This window comes from Camponotus vicinus, unplaced genomic scaffold (assembly GCF_025532165.1).
Source record: "Camponotus vicinus isolate PSW18456_S1 unplaced genomic scaffold, iyCamVici1.0 SCAF_12, whole genome shotgun sequence".
Lineage (NCBI taxonomy): Eukaryota > Metazoa > Arthropoda > Insecta > Hymenoptera > Formicidae > Camponotus > Camponotus vicinus.
In genome coordinates, this window is record NW_028141948.1 from 5,441,736 (window position 1) to 5,461,200 (window position 19,465).

General features: G+C 34.7%; 1 protein-coding gene and 1 non-coding gene across 2 annotated transcripts; both read left to right on the forward strand.

Moving 5' to 3' along the window:
• Positions 1–914: 914 nt before the first annotated feature.
• On the forward strand, positions 915–4,085 carry LOC145962379 (uncharacterized). Its single transcript, XM_083083441.1, has 6 exons — positions 915–1,018; positions 1,115–1,289; positions 1,736–1,794; positions 2,718–2,920; positions 3,224–3,358; positions 4,075–4,085. The coding sequence occupies exons 1-6, from the start codon at positions 915–917 to the stop codon at positions 4,083–4,085; spliced, it is 687 nt and encodes a 228-aa protein (XP_082939567.1).
• A 9,221-nt stretch (positions 4,086–13,306) lies between these two features.
• Trnas-gga (transfer RNA serine (anticodon GGA)) lies at positions 13,307–13,380 on the forward strand. Its single transcript has one exon. It is a non-coding gene; the product is annotated as a tRNA-Ser (tRNA).
• The last annotated feature ends 6,085 nt before the right edge of the window (positions 13,381–19,465 follow it).

Here is a 19,465-nt window from a genome sequence, read left to right on the forward strand (position 1 = left end):
TCGTAATTATACGTCGGTTTAGGCGGTTTTGTCAATGCTGTCGGAATTTCGGCTTGATGTCCGTACACCAATTCGAAGGGTGTATATCCTGTAGCGGTATGCGGTGTTGTATTATAGGTAAACATCGCGAACGGTATCCATTCATCCCAGTCTGTTTGATCTTCGTTTATGTAGTGTCGTAGATACTCGGCTAATGTGCGATGCGATCGTTCTAACGCGCCGTTGCTTTCCGGGTGATACGCGGTTGTTTGTATTTTGTTTATTTTTAATAGTTTACAAGTATTTTTAAATATTTCGCTCATGAAATTAGTTCCTTAATCCGTTAGAATTTTTTCCGGTATTCCGTGTTCAAGTATTATTTTTATAACAAATTCTTTACTGATTGTATTCGCTTCTTGATTCGGAATCGGTATTGCCACAGTATATCCAGTAGCGCAACTCTCCCGATTTTGTGTTGGCCAAAACGGAGTGCGCATGCGCGAAATAAGTAAGTTGGTCAGTAACGCCATCTGAACTTCTATCTCGCTTACTCTTTTTGTTTCGTTCTCTCTCAGCACCATTTAAATGTCTCTCTAAATGCCCACCTATATTGGCGGCAAAAATTGGCGGCAATAAATAAGTTGTGCGAGAGTACAATTTATCTCAGTGCTTTAATCGTGATACGGAGTGTGACAGTGACAGAGTGATAAAGTGATAAAGTGTTAAAGTGTTAAAGTGATAATAAAAAGCAAATTATAGTGAAAACCGAAGTGTTTTATCCTTAAAGAGAATAGTTAACCTGTATAAATATACAGGTTTTCAATTCTCTTGTAGGAGAAGCACTTAGCTCTCTTTCAGGTGTGCTGCAGCGGAAATATAGAAGAGGAAAATTAGAAAAGGAAGAAATATTTCATTGAACATTTTTAATAAATAAAATGAGTCAAAAAATGAATGCATGGTGTGCAGTGCCAGGATGTACACAAGAGTTCAATTCGAACGAGAAACGTCATTTTTTTAGATTTCCAAAGGAGCATAATAGGTTTGATATTGATGCTTCAATTATTTCTTAAATAAAACAGTTTTAATTATAATATGTGTGTTGCCTTTTGTATTAATAAATCTCTTATATGTACAGACGGTTGCAATGGATACAGGCATGTGGAAGACTGGATCTTGAACCAAAAGGTCCAGAATATGCCTATCAAAATTGTCGTTTGTGCCATTTGCATTTCGAAGAGAAATGGTACAGGATTAATAAGGCCAGAGCTCGTCTTCACCCAGATGCCATACCAACAAAATTTTTTGAGACAATTTCTGATAAAAAGTATGTTTTTATTTAAAATTGAAATTATTATCTACTTAAAGTTTAGTTTTATGAAATAATAGAGATAATATATAACTGCTAATATATAAAATATATTATATATAAATGATAATATATAAAATAAAAATAATATATAAAATAATAAAATAATAAAATATACTTACAGCAATGCGCGCAACTGTTTCAACAATAAATGAAAAAATGATATTAGAGGAAGATAATGTGTAAGTAATTTTTTATAACAATAATATATAAATCAAATTTTATATATTAACTTTGTTTACAGAAATATAACAAAAAACATAATAGAAAAGAAAGAAGAAAAAGGTGAAGGGAATATGGAACAAGAAAAAATAAATAAGTAAGAATTTTTATATGTTTTATGAATCTTTTCTTTAAAGTTAACTCTTACAACTTATATTATTGTTACAGAAATACATGTGCAGAAATAAATTTATCAGCAAGTACCAGTATTGTATCAACATCTACCAGTATGTGCCAGGCTTAACAGCTACCAGAAAAAGGAAGTGATAACAGGTAATTAATAACAAATTATATAACAAATGACAAATTGTATGTATTATTTGTAATAGAAAGATATAATGATATTTTGCAATAATTTTTTATTTTTTTAATTTTAAATTTTTAAAATATATAAAATTTTTTAAATAAGAAAATAGATAAAGTAAAACTTTTTATTTATTAGTGAAATATATACATTTTTCTTTTCTCATTTATATTAACTATTTTTATGAAAATGTAATTTATAACTTTATAAAATTATATCCTAGTAAAGTCAAGTTTAAGTTTCCAGTATAAGTTTCCAGTAAACACAAAGCAACAATAATAATGTTATAATTTCTCAATATAATGTTATAATTCTTTAATCGGCAATGTGACTGCAAAATAACATGCCTACATAACAGTTACATGAAAAAAATAGGAAATTATAATGATATTACTGTTACTTTGTGTTTACTGGAAATTTATATGTACCCACTGCATAGACAATAATTTTTTAATGTATTTTTAATATTTATTTAATGAAAAAATATTAAGTATTAAATAAATATTAGAAATACATTAAAAAAATATGATCTGCTCATTAAGTATGCATGTTGATATATTATATATTTTATCTTATAACTACATTTTATTTAATATTATTTTTTTTCTTTTTTATTATCCTATTAGAAATTATATGATTGCATTATTTATTGTGATTACAATTTGTAATTACTGTAATATTACAATTTCTTCAAATCTAAATCGATAAAGATTTTATCTTATTAAAAAAAATATATTTGCTATTTTTTTTCATTAGTTTTTGAGACATAATTATATTTCTTTTTATATCTTCTTTTTTATTTTCTTAATATCTTTGGGAATCTTAATATATTTGGGAATTTCGCAGGGATGCATCCAGCAGTGTATCTATCAAAATATCGTCGGAGAACAGTCCTCGGAAAAGGAAGTTGCGCGCTAAAATTATGAAATTAAAAGCGCAAAATAAAACACTGCGAGAAACAATTAGACGACTTCGAAAAGAAAAACAAAAAACACGGGAAAAAAATGAAGAAGAGGTCAACGAGCACAAAATATTACGAGAATTAGGCTGTAAGTTATTGCCTACAAATTTTGCTAAATTATTATCGGCACAAATTGACGCACAAACCAAAAGCAAACGAGGTAAAAGATATGATCCCGAAATTAAAAAATTTGCATTATCATTATATTTCTTAAGTCCACGAAATTATAAAGAATTACAAAAATCACTTACGTTGCCATCCATACGTTCTTTACAATTATTTACAGAAACGTGGAATATTTTGCCTGGCATCAATAACAAAGTATTTGATGCTGTAGCTATAAAATTAAATTCATTACCGAGTATAGAACGTCATTGTATATTATGTGCAGATGAAATGAGTTTAAAAGCTCATTTATTTTATAATGTATCGCGAGATGAAATTATTGGTTTTGAGGATACGAGTAATAATAAATCACCTATACCTGCAAAAAATGCTTTAGTAATAATGGCACGAAGCATTGCAGGTAATTGGAAAGTTCCCGTTTGCTTTTATTTAGTGGAAACTGCATGTTCGAGCAAAATTTTGAAAAATCTTATTTTTGATATAATAATTAAATTAACAAATATTGGTGCTAAAGTGCATGCTTTGGTGACGGACATGGGGTCAAATTTTATGTTGCTATCTCGCGAGTTAGATATTTCGACAGAAAATTCAACATTTTTAGTCGATAAAGAAAAAATATTTTATATTTTTGATACTTCCCATCTAATAAAAGCAACACGCAATAATTTATATAAACATAATTTTCATATAAATAATAAAATAGCTTCATGGACGCATATTGTAGATTTTTATGAAAGAGATAGTAAGCAATAGATAAAAGCAGCTCCTAAATTATCTAATTGTCATATTCAGCCAAATAACTTTTTAAGAATGAAAGTGAAATATGCCGTCCAAATATTTAGTAATCATGTAGCTGCAGGTATGTGCACGCAAATGTCTTCCGGTTTTCTTGCAACTGAAGCAGTTGGAACTATAGATGTAATTGATCATTTTGATAAATTATTTGATATATTAAATTCATCATCTATAGCTAATCTTAAAGAATATGGAAAAGTTTTCACCGGAAGCGACAAACAAATTCAATTTTTAGAAGAAATGTTATCTTTCTTAAAATGTATAAAAGTTATTAATGAGAATGGCTCCTATGTAAATGTTAAATGTTTTAAATGCTGGCAGATCACAATTAAAAGTGTAATGCAATTGTGGAAAGTATTAAAATCTTATAATTTTCCATATCTTCGAACACGTAGATTAAATCAAGATTACCTTGAAAATTTTTTTGGCTCTATTCGGCAACAAGGCGGTAATTGTTTAAATCCTACACCAATACAGTTTATGCGTGCCTTTAAAAAACTTTTCGGTTTAAAATTTTTACAACATTCTGATACTCAAAATTGTGCACCAGATGCAGACGAGATGTTAAAAATTTATATGAATCACATATCGATAAATGTACAGAATTTATTCCCTCGTCTGTGTATAAAGTTTTAGACATTCCAACTCATGATTATCTTATAATGGATCTGCCAGAAGAAAATGCATTTAAATATGTATGCGGATTTTTAATTAAAAAATGTACAGAAATACATTCATGCGATGCGTGTATAACTTATATAAATGAAAATAATGCTATCTTAGATAATACAACATTATATTGTTCTTTTTGAGCCTATAATACAAGTGAAGAAAATCTGTTTGGAAATTTAAATATTCCAAGTAATAACTTTTGTTTATATATTCATAAATTAGAAGAAATATTTATAAAAAATTTTGAAAGTAATTGTTTTCAAAAAAATATTGGTAGTTATTTATTCCAACTTGCGCAAAATGTATTTTTTGAATCACCATGTCCACATTTTCCTACTATTTTTCTTATAAAATTGTTTTTACGCATGCGTATTTATTACACATTGTCACAGCATAATAAAGTATGTAAAAAAAATCCAAGAAAAAATAGAAAGTATCTTAATATTTTACATTTGTAAATGCTCTATTCTTTTATTTCATACTTTGGCGCATTGTACAATCAAATGATTAATTTTTACATTGTTTTAACGTAACAGCGATATATTATATGCATATATATTTTTAATTGTTCTTATACGTTTAATTTTCTTTTAATATTGTATATTCATTACTAATATTTATCATAACATTTTTATTACATGTGTGCACTATACTTTTAATGTATGTATCTTTTGTGTGTATGTGTGTATATAGATATAATATTTTGTATTCACTCTTGTGTGTATTGTGTGTTTACTTTTAATTGTATGTTCATAAAATATTTTTTATAATTTTTTTTATTTTAATTTATTTATATAGATTTCGACAATTCTCGTGCCGGAATGGAATAATGAAAATAATCAAAGTGGAAATTTAAAAAAATGGAACACATTTTATGTAAAGAGGTATATTTATATATAATATACAACATGTACAATTGTATTCTCTCTATATTATTATATTGTTAATTATACGACTCTTTTTTGCTCTCTTGCTCTTTCTTGCTCGTACTGAGGTGGATCGAGTAGCTGAGGTACAGACAGGTAAAGAAGTTGGGAGAAAAAAGTATATATATCTTCAAATTATATAAAATATAATAATAATAAATATATTTTAATTTATATTTAGTTATATTTTAGTTTATATTTAGTTTATATTTTATAAATATTGTATTATGATTTTTTAAATTTTATAAACTAAGCGCGCAGTTAAATATTATGTATATATGTACATTTTTTGTATAATGTAATTATAACAGTTTAATAAATGTTTAATATAATTTGTAATGTGTTTGTATACTTGATATAATATGTATAATCAATATTTTCTCATAATATATTTTCTACATTATATTTTGTTTTCTTTTGGCTTCATCCGCGTATTAATTAATATATTATGTTTAATATTATATATATCTGTTTTAATATTATATTCAATATTATATGTGCAATATTATATATAATTAATAATTAACATTTTATATTTGTAACGGTCGTATTTTCGGACGTTCTTTCGCTGCGCGGATAGATCGTCGGTGCGAGGTTCGTTGGAAAGAAAATACGCGATGTGTGTTAAATGAACGTATTTATTGTAATATACAGAGTATGTGTATGCGAATGTGCGTGTGTGGGTGTGTGTGTGTGTGTGTGTGTGCGTGTGTGTGTGTATGGTAATTCAGCTGGCCGATTAATGACGCGACCAATGCAGTTTCGATGTTAAGTCCGGTCTTTGATCGCGAACACCTGTTCGATGTTTACAACGTGCGAGACAGCGCGTGTTTTTGCGGTACTTTTTCCGCGGGGAATCCCGAGGTTCTTGGAATCCTCGGGTTCTCGGAATCGACGGGCGCTTTCCCGAGAATTATTATTTCCCCGGCGCTACACTTTAAAGGGCCGCGTTTGGTCTATTAAACTCGGTGCGCTTTAATCCCAGCGGTGGATGTCGTGATAAATGAATGCGCTTATGCGCTCGGTAACAAAATACGCGGCGGCGGAGGCCGCGATAAACGGATGCGCTTATGCGTTCGGTAACAAAATACGCGGCGGCGGAGGCCGCGATACACGGTTGCGCTTCTGCGCTCGGTGCGGTTGATACGTGCGGCGGCGGAGGCCGCGATAATCAAATGCGCGTATGCGTTCGATGTCAAAGTGCGCGAGATAGGATTGCGTCGCGAGGGATGGTACTCGCGTTGCAGCTGGGTCGAGAACACTCGACTCGGGGCGGCTCTGCGCTCCACCTTCCGTGATGGCCCAGCTGCGGATTAGGTGGTTTGCACTTGTACTTTGGAATCGAGATCTCTCGTCTAAGACGGAGCGCGCTCCACTTTTCGTCCTCTGTAATGAGTGCTTGGTAGGATTTCTGGATTGCTGCCGAAGCGTACTGCTTAGAGCGGATCAGGAATATGGTGATTAGACACCGAGATGTGCCCTTTTTATACCGACTAATTGCCCGCGTCGGCGCGCGGCGGTATAACCCCTTCCGAACGGTTTTTCGGAAACGGTACGGTCGGGTCCGTTCGGAGGGGTTCGGGTTGAGCGCCGAACGCGGGTTTTCGCCGGTCGGCGGTTCGGGCCACCTCGGCTCTGATCGGCGGTGTTCGGCCGTTTCGAGCCCTTAACGGCTCTGGGCCGTAATGAGAATGATTAAAAGATGGGCGCACCGCGCCCCTGCCTCTGCCCGGCGGGTGTTCTGCCGGGCGGCAGCTTTCGGCTGGTGTTCTGCCGGGAATTAGGAACGATGCATCGGGATGCATCGTTACATATTTTTTATTTGTCTTTACCATTTGTATATTATATCATTAATAATTTATATTTTTACATAATTTTTATTATATTATATTATTCTGTATGTAGCAATGAGGTAGAAAGAGAACGAAACAAGGAAGAGTGAGTGAGATAAAAGTTCAGATGGCGTTACTGGTCAACTTACTTATTTCGCGCATGCGCACTCCATTTTGGCCAACACTAACATCAAAGGTGCCGACAGGGAGTTGCGCTACTGGATATACTGTGGTATTGCCTTGCTAAATTTAGCAAATTTAGTTAGGTTATCTTGGAACGTTAGTAAATATTTATTTTCATTAGTAGTAATCGTTAACGGTCCGACAATGTCTAACGCGCATTTTTCAAATGGTTTATTAGGCGTATCCGTAATGATTAACGGTACTTAATTTTTTTCGCGATAATTTATTTTTTTGGCAAGATTCGCATCTTGCAATATATCGTTCGACGTCTTTTGTCAAGCCTTTCTAATTGTGCTGAAGTCGGATTCTTCTTATTGTCCGTTCTATTCCTTGATGCCCTTCTATAGGTGCATCATGATATTCGGAGAGTATTTGCTTTTTCTCCTCTTCTGTATATGTTTTTGTTTGTTCGCTGCTTGCTTCGTCTTCTTATTCTTCTTCTTCTTCTTCTATTATTAAGACTTCATGATTATTATTTTCATTTGAGGGTCCCAATATCGCGTTGCGACTTAATGCGTCGGCGTTCGCGTTTGCTCGTCCGGCCTTATGTATAATTTCATAGTCGTATTCCTCTAGTTTTAATCTCTATTGGATTAGTCTTGATCCGGGGTCGTTTACGTTAAACAACCATATTAGAGGTTTGTGATCGGTCACAATTTTAAATTTCGTTCCATATACGTATGGTCTAAAATGTTTTACGGCCCATACGATTGCTAGTAATTCTTTTTCAGTGGTATTATAATTTTGTTCCGCCTTTGTTAATATTCTGCTGGCGTAAGCAATCGGTCGGTTGTTGCCTATCTTTCCTTGTGATAACACTGCTCCGATCGCATAGTCGGAGGCATCGGTGGTCACAATAAATTCTTCTGTGAAGTCGGGATATTTTAACACTGGTGCAGTCATTAATTTTCCCTTTAGTAGTTCAAATGCTGCTTGCTGTTCCGTTGTCCATTCGAACTTCTCTGATTTTTTTGTTAATTTTGTTAACGGTTTAGCTATTTTTGAAAAGTTTTCAATAAATCCTATGAGTGATCCTAATCAATGAGTCCTATGAAGGATTGGATATCCTTTACCTTTTTCGGCGTTGGAAATTCTTTTATCGCAGTTAACTTTGACGGGTCTGGCGATATTCCGTTTTCTGAAATAATATGCCCTAAATAAATTACTTCTTTGCGTAGAAATTCGCATTTATCCGGCTGCAATTTTAAATTAGTTTTTCGCAGTCTTTGAAGTACTTCCTTTAGACGTTTATTATGATCTTCTAAGCTCGATCCGTATATTACGATGTCGTCGAGATAGACCAGGCATCTAAGTCCTTGTATTCCTGTTAAGACCGAAATAATCAGTTGTTGAAATGTTGCTGGCGCATTTTTTAATCCGAACGGCATTCGATTGAATTCGTAATGTCCGTAGGGAGTTGAAAAAGCTGTTTTATTTTTATCCCTCTCAGCCATTGGGATATCCTGATGCTAAATCTAACGTGGTGAAATATGTCGCATTTCCCAGCTGATCTAGGATATCGGTTAGGCAATGTAAATGAATCGCCTATTGTTAATTCATTTAGCTTCCGAAAATCTATTACTACTCGGAGCTTCAGTTTTCCAGATGCATCTGCTTTTTTCGGTACTACTAATAACGGTGCGTTCCATTGACTCGTGCTAGTTCGAATAATTTCGTCCTTTAGCATTTCTTGAATTTGTCTATTTACTTCTGTTTTATGTTTCTCGGGTAAACGATACGGCTTCACGTTCACCGGCGCGGTGTTGGCACGTGTTTATCTCATGCTCTACCGTCGCGGTGCAAGTCAGTGGTTCTCCTTCTAAATGGAATATATCGCTGAATTCTTCGCAGATTTTTAAGAGTGTCTGCCCCTCTTCCTTATTTAAGTGTTGAGTTCGCAGTAGTTGTCAAATGCGCTGGACTCGCGGAGTATTGGTTTTATTCTTCGTTCTTGATTTTACTGTATTTATTTCGGCAGTGCTAATTTTGTCTTCCATGTCCTCTAATGTGACGATGGGAGTTGCTAATTCGATGGTTTCATCGGTCGTATTTATTACGCTCACAGGACATGAAAAATTTTTTGGTTTTAATAGACAGCTTCCAATATATACTCCCGGTGTGGTTTCTTCTGTTCGGACTATCTCTATCCGATTACGAGTCGCAGCTTTTATTATTGTTTCGCTACGCGGATTTAAAATTATTTTGTTGCAAGGATGGAGTTTTAATGTGCTGTCTTTTATTTTTATTTCGTTAGTTTCATAATCACATTTAGCTGTTTGTTTTTTAAGGAAGTCTAGTCCTAGAACTCTCTCGTGTTCTATGGCGGTATCGTCTTTTATTACATAAAATGCATGTTTAATTTTATGTTTGTTGATTTTTATCGTAGCGTACATTTTGCCTAATGTATAATATATATTTTATGTCCGCTTATTCCTATAAGTGCTATCTTCTTCTCGTATATTAACGTTTCGTCCTTTAAATGTTTTAATTTTAGTAAGGAAATTGTTGATTCGGAATCGTACAACATGTTTATTTTTTCTCCTTTTATTTCCTTTTCGCGAATGGGTAGTGTAACTTGTAGTAATTCGTCCTTCGATGGTGCATGCATATTTTTAACATGCGTTACGCGATACTCTAGGGCAGGTCGCGGTTGCTTCTTCGTTTCTTCCTGCTCCTCTTCGCTATTGCTTGCAGAGTTGGCGCTCTTTTTCCGCTGTCGATGCGAAGTCTTCTGTTCACGCGTATTATCTTTATAATTTTTTTATTAGTTTGTTTATTATTTTTAATATTATTTTTTGATCGTCCATTTAAATTCCAGCACTCGTCGCGGCTGTGTCCGGATTTTTTGCAATATTTGCAAAATTTATTTACAGTATTTATTCGCGTAGATTTTTTTCCGGTTTTGGTAGTGTATATTTATTACTGCTACGGCAATCGCGTCCGTAGTGTCCAGATTTTCCGCATTTATAACACTGTATGTTTGTATCTCGAGTTGATCGCGTGTGTTTAGCGTCGAATTTATTTTTATTAGAGAAGCCGGGTGCTCGTGTGACAGACGGTCCGATAAGCTTCTCTTCCGCGCTCGCGCCATTTATCGCTTCTTGGAGCGAAGTATATCGTTGTGATCGGACGAGAATTTTTAATTCATCGCGTAATCCGATTTGAAAGTTTATTAGAGCTTGTTTTTTAATTGTTTCTTGTATTGCTTGTTTGAATGAAGGTGGTCGTTCTTCTCCTTCCACCATAGACTCATATAACTTCATAGCTAGTATATCGACACGTTGCCCGAATGCATGTGCGGTTTCGCTTGATTTTTGTTTTAGCGAGTTAAACTCTATTTGCAAATGAGTCGTGCTTTGTTTTGCTTGATAGCACGTTTCAAGTTGTTGTTTTAAATCTTCGAACGTTTGTATATTTCGCATTTCGAAGTCTTGCATGGCTTTACCTTTTAATTTAGTATATAAAATTGCTTGCATCAGCGATTCTTCGTCCGCGGGATTAATATTTTGTACCGCGTATGTACATGCGTTTAAAAATTCTTGCAGTTTTTGTCGCGATGATCCGTCAAATTCGGGAATCATTGATCGCGCTTCTTTTAATGGTAGATAGTGCGGGACTGCGCTACGTCTGTTTCTAATATCGCGTTCGGTACGTCCGTACGTCACGTCGTGTGGGACATCGTTTATATTTGCTCGTGGCTCGTTAAAGTTTCCTTGATTGATATGTACGTTTTGCACTTGTTCGCGTAAATCTCGTATTTCATCTTGCATTTCTCGAAAACTATGTACGAGTTCGGCTAATAATATATTACTAGTGCTTTCGACCGGGCGACCGGCGTCTTCATAATTCGCGGCTGCATTTTGTCCGGCCTGTTGCTCTTGCAAGCGTTCGATTTCTCTATCGACGGCTTCGTTATCCATATTTCTCGCGGGATTTGGCTCAAAGAGACTAATATCAACGGATATCGGTGAATAATTTCTCCTGACAGTAATTCGACTAACGCTTTGTCGGTCCTGTTCCAAATTATCGTTATCGTCTTGTTCGCGCGCTTCGGAACTCGAATATTGGTTCTCTAAATTTCTTCGCACGTTATTTTGTATATCGCGAGTAGCTTCTCCCGCAACTTGGAGCGGTGTTACAAGACCTAATCTATTTGCCAATCATGCTGACACGCTCAAAAATCGCGGGCTATTAAATCGAACTCGGTTTAACGGTTCCGACATTTAAATTGAATTTCGACTTACAGTAGTAGTATGGTGAATCGCATGGTCGATTATCGGTTCGCTCGACTGCTGACGCTGCTAGTAGATACGGGTCGTTGTCCGTCGGTGATGCGCTGTCCGTCGGCGATGCGTTGTCCGTCGGCGATGCGTTGCCTTGGCGAAGGTCGTGGATCGACGTTGGTCCTTGGGCGCTGGTGCTCCTTTTCAGATACAGCTGCTTGATCGTAATCCCTTATCACTTGTTGGCTTTATGCGTTATATATTGAGTGGTCTGCTTGAGTCCGTCTGCTTTAATATAGCAGTTGCTCCGTCCACTTTATTAATTTTATATTTTCTTTTTGTTGCAGATGTTAGAGGTCCAGGAGGATTTTTCGGCGGTTTTTTTCTCGACAATCCCACCGCTGCCACCAAAATGTTGTGCCGTGTGCGGCACGAGATGTGGGAGGTTGCCGGGATAACCAACCAAGGCCTCAGGACCGTTTAAACTTCAATTATTTTATTATTATAATTATAGTTCTTTTACAAATATATACACTTATTTTATTCTAATCGGTTTCTTTTAAGTCTTCTCTCCTTAATATCGTCTTCCCTTAATGCGGCGTCTACAATGAGATTTTAAGGAGACTTAAGGCGTAAGACTTAAGAAATTGACCAATCACAGTCGAGTATTCTCTTAATACTTGACTGTGATTGGTCAATTTCTTAAGCCTTACGCCTTAAGTCTCCTTAAAATCTCATTGTTGACAACGCTTTAATCGCCTCGTTCTTAGATTTCGAGTGTTAACAAACTTTTTCAGCGTTTGATGCACAGAATAGCGATTAGCCCCAGATTCGCACTCTTTATTGATTGAATTTTAATTAACGACTGTCCGCCGCGGACTCGCGGTGAACGGTTTTTAACACCTCATTTGTAGGGGTATTTTGGAGGGGATCACCTAGCGACATGACCATATATGGTCATGGAAGATTTTCGTGGCGATCAAGTCCACGTACAAACGAAGAAGGTTCAAAGTCGAATCCCTTCGTTGGCATTTTCACGTTTCCGGCGAACTCACGCGTGATTCGCTGAGGTAGCGGTTTTACGCGGTTCGCGAACATTTCATCGCATTTTAATTGTACAAAATTTATTAATGGTAAAGTAAAATAAAGTTATAGTCTTTCGGACTATAACAGTAACAAAAATAGTTGTCTCGAATTGAGAATTATTTTAAATTTGCTTGGTATCGTACCAAGAAAATTTGTGCCCTGTGCACACAAATAAGTTTCAACGAAAACTTAATTCTCGTTGAACTTACGCACTACCATCCGCGTTTGGCTCTTACTGCCTGTTTAAATTTAAGTTTATGTTTAATATACAGAGCCTAATTTCTTATAGTTATATAAAAATAGTTGTTTTGAGAAATTTTTCTTTGACAAATATTTCTTTCTTTTTTATTTTTTCTTCTGTGTCTAAAACAAAAAGTTCATTATTAATGTAAAAATTATATATATAAAATATAATTATATTAATTAATAAAAATAACTAATTATTTTTTTATATACATATATTTAATAATATTTAAAAATTTTAATTAATAAAAATAAGTAATTAATAATTTTATTATCTTAATAATTTACCTTTTCAACTTCTTCACATTTTCTTTTACAAGGTGTATGCACACCTTTTAACAAAGCAGTTAAAGGCATTTTTTGTGTTAAAAAGCAGCATTAGGTGTGAGGTCTGGATAGCTCAGTGGTCTAGAGCAGTTGCCCGGAAAGCGAAAGACTCGGGTTCGATTCCCGATCCAGCCACTTGCGCCTCACATATTTTTCTAGTCTGCGAATATTGTTTTCTAGCAATTATTCGTTAGGCTGAAAAATGTGTGAATGCTCTCTCCACAGGATATGCGTCAATGCCGTTGCCACGGATGGATTCTGTCGCTCGTTGATCTAATGGGCGTAAAGACACGTCCGACCTCCTCCCACATACATCCCTATCTTTACTGGAGTAAAGATACTCCAGTACTCCAGTAAAGATAGGGATGTATGTGGGAGGAGGTCGGACGTATCTTTACGCCCATTTGATCAACGAACGACAGAATCCATCCGTAATATGCCCATCGATTTTTTTATATCCTTTATTTCATTAATTGATAGATATGGTGGATTATACTATAAAAAAATATAAAAAATTATATAAGATATCAATAAAAGATATATAAGATAAATCAATTCATCTTGTACAGAAAAAATGTAGTTAAAATATTCAATACAAATTAACAATTGTAAATAATGATATAGTTTTAAAAAAAATGTTAAATTTTTATATATTTAATTTTTATATATTTTAAATTTTTTAGAAAGTTAGATTAGATTAGGTTGTTTAATGATTCTAAAATTTTAAGAATAAATAAGTATTTTTTTATCCGTATTGTACATGATACCAGTAACTTCTATTTTATCTCCTTTATTAATGTCAATTGTTTGAAAGTCATCATATTTGAAATTTAATACATGTATCTCTAATTTATATGTTCCATCCGTAATTGATCCATATCCAATTATTTTATTTAATTTGATATTAAATGATTCTGAAAAATTGGTTTTAACGTATGCTTCTACTTCTACATAAAGAGTAAAAAGAATTAATAATAATATTAAGGAGGATAAACACTGTGACGGCAAAAAAAATCAATTTTTATTTTTACATTTTCTTAAAGTATAACATGTGGAGTCTCCTAAAATATTATGGTGAAGTTCGTAAAAATAACAGAACTACAGCCGTTTTTGTTGCGCTCCGTAGGGGACTCCAGGCAGGTCATAAAAAACCGTTATCCGAAGCTGCCATTAAGGCAATTACTCTAGTATATAAAGATTTGAGCAGAACTGATTTGTTAGAGCGCTGTTTGGGCGGTTACACGCAAAATAATAACGAGAGCTTCAACGCTATGGAAGTTTGCTCCAAAAACAACATCTAGCAGTGCTAAAGTCGTTAAAACAGTTGCATACTTAGCTGTATGCATATTTAACGATGGCATTGAGTCTTTGTTAAACATTTTAACTATTTTAAATATTAAAATCGGACCGGTATTGGCTGAATACTGCCAAACGCAAGACTCCGGCCGCAATGCTGCAGCGGACAGACGCACATATGACACGATGTTTGACGGAGATTCGTCTGTTAGCAGTAGGAGAAAATCAGCCAGTACTTCCCGAAATGCACAAAATGATGCACACTATGGCCCTGGATTGGATGAATTATAGTATGTTTGAAAAAAACATATATTTATTAACAAAATAACCGTACCTAAAACTTTAAACGCGTTTTTCTCGAAATGACATTTTCACAACTGGCCCTGCACTTTTCTCAGCCAATTTAAATCCAAATGACTTAAAATTTTAACAAGATATTTTTAAATATAATATCTTCAGTTAAGCGTACGAATTTTTTTTTACGATTGAAATTTCCCAAAAAAATGCCAAAAAAAACGGTATTTTTTTGGACGATTTTCGAACTTTTTTTTTGAACGTGCGCCATTTATAACGTGCGAATAATTAAAATATTAAAATTTCCGTAAGCTTAACTGAAACTACACTCATATACTTTAAGAAAATCTTGGGTTCTTTTTATTTCAAATGACTTTTAAGGACTCCAGGTGCAGGGCCGATGGAGCTTGCGCGGCGTACAGAGCCTACTACAGACACATTTTATACCAAGATAAAAATGTATTACATCAAATAAAAAAATATTTTTCAACAGTTCTAAAGATAACTAATTCAATACAAAAACATTTATTTATCTACCTGCTTTATGGGCATCACAAAAAATTCGCTAAAAAGAGCTATTTTTTCGGCCGTCACAGTGTTTATCCCTCTTAAGTAGGTATACAAGGCGGGTTCTAACCCTGGTCCTCTCAGGGGGGGTGAGGCGTGAGGGGAACCGCGGCGCGGAGGGAGTGACGTCATGCGCGGGGAAGGAGGAATTGCGGCGCGCGGCGAGTGACGTCACGCGCGGGGAACGGGGATCCGCGACACGATCGAAGGACGAGGTGGTCCGCGCGGGGAAGGGGGATCCGCGGCGCGACCGATGGACGAGGGGGTCCGCGAGGAGAAGAGGGATCCGCAGAAGGAGAACGGTGCGAATGTGTGAGAAGGATAGCGCTACGTGTGGGAAAAGGATAGCGCTAAGTGTGTGAAGAGGACAGTGCGACAAGGATGGCATCAACGTGCGACAAGGATGGCGTAAACATGGGACAAGGACGACGCATTGTAAGATGGCGCATAGGTGGGAGAAGGACGACGCAAAGGTAAGTGAGTGATAGCGACAAGCATATGAAAGAGAGAGAATGATAATAGCGCGTACGAAAGAGAGAGAACGATAGCGCGAGAACAACGCGTGCGAGAGAGAACGATAATATCGCGAGAACAACGTGTACGAAAGAGAGAGAACAATATTGCGAGAACAACGCGTGCGAGAGAGAACGATAGCGCGTACGAAAGAGAGAACGATAATATCGCGAGAATAATGACGAGTGTAATAGAGACAACGATAAAGACTTATAACTAGCGCGAGAGAGATAGCGCAAGGGAAGGGGGCGCAAGGGAAAGGTGTGTAAATAAATACATTTTATCAATTATAAATATAAAATATAAAATTTATTTAACTGTGTGTAAATACATTTATGTGTCATAGCGCGTGCGAGAGAGATTACTATACTTATTCTATCTAAGCGCGAGAGAAAGAGATAGCGCGAAAGAACAATGACGCGTGCCGAAGATAGAGAGACTTATGATTAACGCGCGAGAGAGAGACAACGATAAATTCTTATAACTAGCGCGAGAGAGAGGTGCCAAATAATGGGAGCTCAAAGAGAGGCGCGTAAACAATTGCAATTTTTTTTACAATTAAAAATATAAAATTTATTCAAGTGTATTATACATTTGTGTGTGTGTGTGTCTAATAATAAAATAATAATAAGAATAATAATAATAATAACAATAATAATAATAATATAATATATAAATATAAAATTTAATATAAAATATATATAGGGGAGGTGGGGAGGGGTGATGCGCCGGGCTAAGGAGGAGGCCGCTCCTGGAAGGCTAAGGGGGCGGTGCGTCGGGTTGAGTGTCGATGCGCCAGGTTGAGGGGAGGCCGCTCCTGGAACAGAAAAAAAGACATACATTTCATTATTTTTAATAATTTATTTTAGGATACTTTTGATGTATTATAAATTGTAAGTTACTTACAATATTTTCCATGGCTCATCTTTATATTGAGCAAAAGGGACACATGTTGCATGGTATTATTTGATGCAAAGATTTTTTACTTACATTCTTTGCAAGACATGTTAGATAAATGTTCATAATATGTGATTCTATGTTCCCGAACAGAACCAGCTTCTACGAATAGATACGATAATCTAAGGAAGCACTCGGTACAATATTTGGACTCATTTTCCACATAATAGTAGGATATATGCAACATATCTTCGTATGTTCCAATGTTATTATTTCAGTCAAGTTTAAATTTCGATGTTTAGTTTGTATTAGTTCATCACTACTATCACTCTCATAATCACTATCTTCCAAGGGTTCTAATTCTATATCAGACCCATCCTCGTCTGATTCGTCCAGATTATCGATTTCTATTATATTGTCATCTTCAATAATAATAATCTCTTCGATGTCCTCGTCGATGATAATAACATCTTCATTATTATCTTCATCATCGATGATAATAACATCTTCTTTAGCCATTATACATGACCAACGAAACACAAGACCAACGAAATACAGAACAACGAAACACAGAACAACGAAAGAAATAATATTCTAATGTCGCAGACTCCTCTTCATTATACAGGGTTTGTCAAAAGTGTGGAAACCCCTAAATATCTCACAAACGGTGCATTTTAGAAAAAAATGTTTCAGGCAAAAGTTGTATGGTATCAAGGGGGACATAAGGTGGTACCATTGGTTTGACCTTGAAGAGTCATTTGAAGGTCACTTCAATTTTTTTAAATGGAACACCCTATATATTTTTGCACACTCTTGTAGCTTATCTCGAGAGCTTTCCAAAACACTATAATTAAGTACCTTTTCGTTAAGTACTTTTTGAGTTATGAGGCTTGAAATAATTTCTTAATTTTACATAAACCGTAAAATATCTTGTAAAATATTCATTTTTCGATTATCTTACCTTAATACTTTTACGTACAAAATAATGAGAGGAATCAACTGGTGTAAAAAAAACACATAGTTGTTTTGAAGAAAAAATATGTAATTTGCAATTAACAATTCCATATTTTTTCTTAAAAACAACTATGTGTTTTCTTTACACCAATTGATTCCTCTCATTATTTTGTACATAAAAGTATTAAGGTAAGATAATCGAAAAATGAATATTTTACAAGATATTTTACGGTTTATGTAAAATTAAGAAATTATTTCAAGCCTCATAACTCAAAAAGTACTTAACGAAAAGGTACTTAATTATAGTGTTTTGGAAAGCTCTCGAGATAAGCTACAAGAATATGCAATGACAAATAGTAGATTCCATTTAAGAAATTGAAGGTGACCTTCATGTGACCTTCAAATAACTCTTCAAGGTCAAACCAATGATACCATCTTATGGCCCCCTCGAAACCATAAAACTTTTGTCTGAAACATTTTTCTCTAAAATGCTTTGTTTCCGAAATAATTGCGTGCGTTAATTAAAATGGCTCACCCTGTATATATATATATATATATATATATATATATATATATAAGAGGTATATATAAATAAAATAAAATAAGGTGAAAAAAGCACCATTTTCACATTAATAAGAAGTGTGTTTGTTTATTCTTAAAGAAATATATATACATATATAATGTGAGATACGAACACATTTTGGAGAGCGTTACTGTTATATATTATAATTAATACTTATGGATATATTATAATTATGGATTAGACTATTTTCTAGACATGAACTATATGGCATATAGTAATATGGCATATTTTTTATTTTATTTATAGTTGATTGATAAACGATTGTGTAATATATTGTACGCGTGCTTATACAGGGTGATTCTAAATAACTTTATGCTTTTGCAAAAACATAATCTTGACCGAATTCTAAGACGATTTTTCCTTTGGCAAAATTTCGTCCGAAGCTTAGTTTTTGAATTATTAAAGGAAGTAGTTAACGTATGACGGGTCGAATACAAGAAGCAGGCAAGGGTGACGCGATTCACCGTCAGACGCGGGTGCTTACGCGGGGCGCCTGCTGCGATCAGCTGGTCGCTATACACATACATACACACATGCGAACACATACATTCTCTCTCTGTCTGTCTGTCTGTCTGTCTGTCTCTCTCTCTCTCTCTCTCATTCGCTCACTCACCTGTAATTTTTTTTTTTTTTTTTTACGAGAGAGGGGAAAATGCATTTTATGCATACCCACCGGTCGATCCAGTGAGTTATGTGGGACTCGAGTACCAAGTCGAATTACCAACTCGGTACTCCCTACCAACTAAAAACTCCTCTCTTTTCACGAATTTCCTTTGACACACTGTCCCTCTGACTTCCCGAGATCTGTTTTCACATAACGTCAAAAAGTAGTTATTATTACCTTGTTCGATGACTTTTGATGTATTGCTGTAATTGCTTGAAGGAGAAATGAATTTCCCGATAGATCGTACGTTCTCAAATTTAACGTAGATATCACGTTGCAAAAGACAAGAAATCCACACTAAATTATTAACTGAAAGTTTTTCTCCTTTCATGAACTGTATTCTTGTATAAACTTTAACGTAATCACATTTATTTACTCACTCGATGAGACGAGAAATTTACTAATGACTCTCACTAATCACTATTAATCACTGTCGAATAATAATTGTTGGC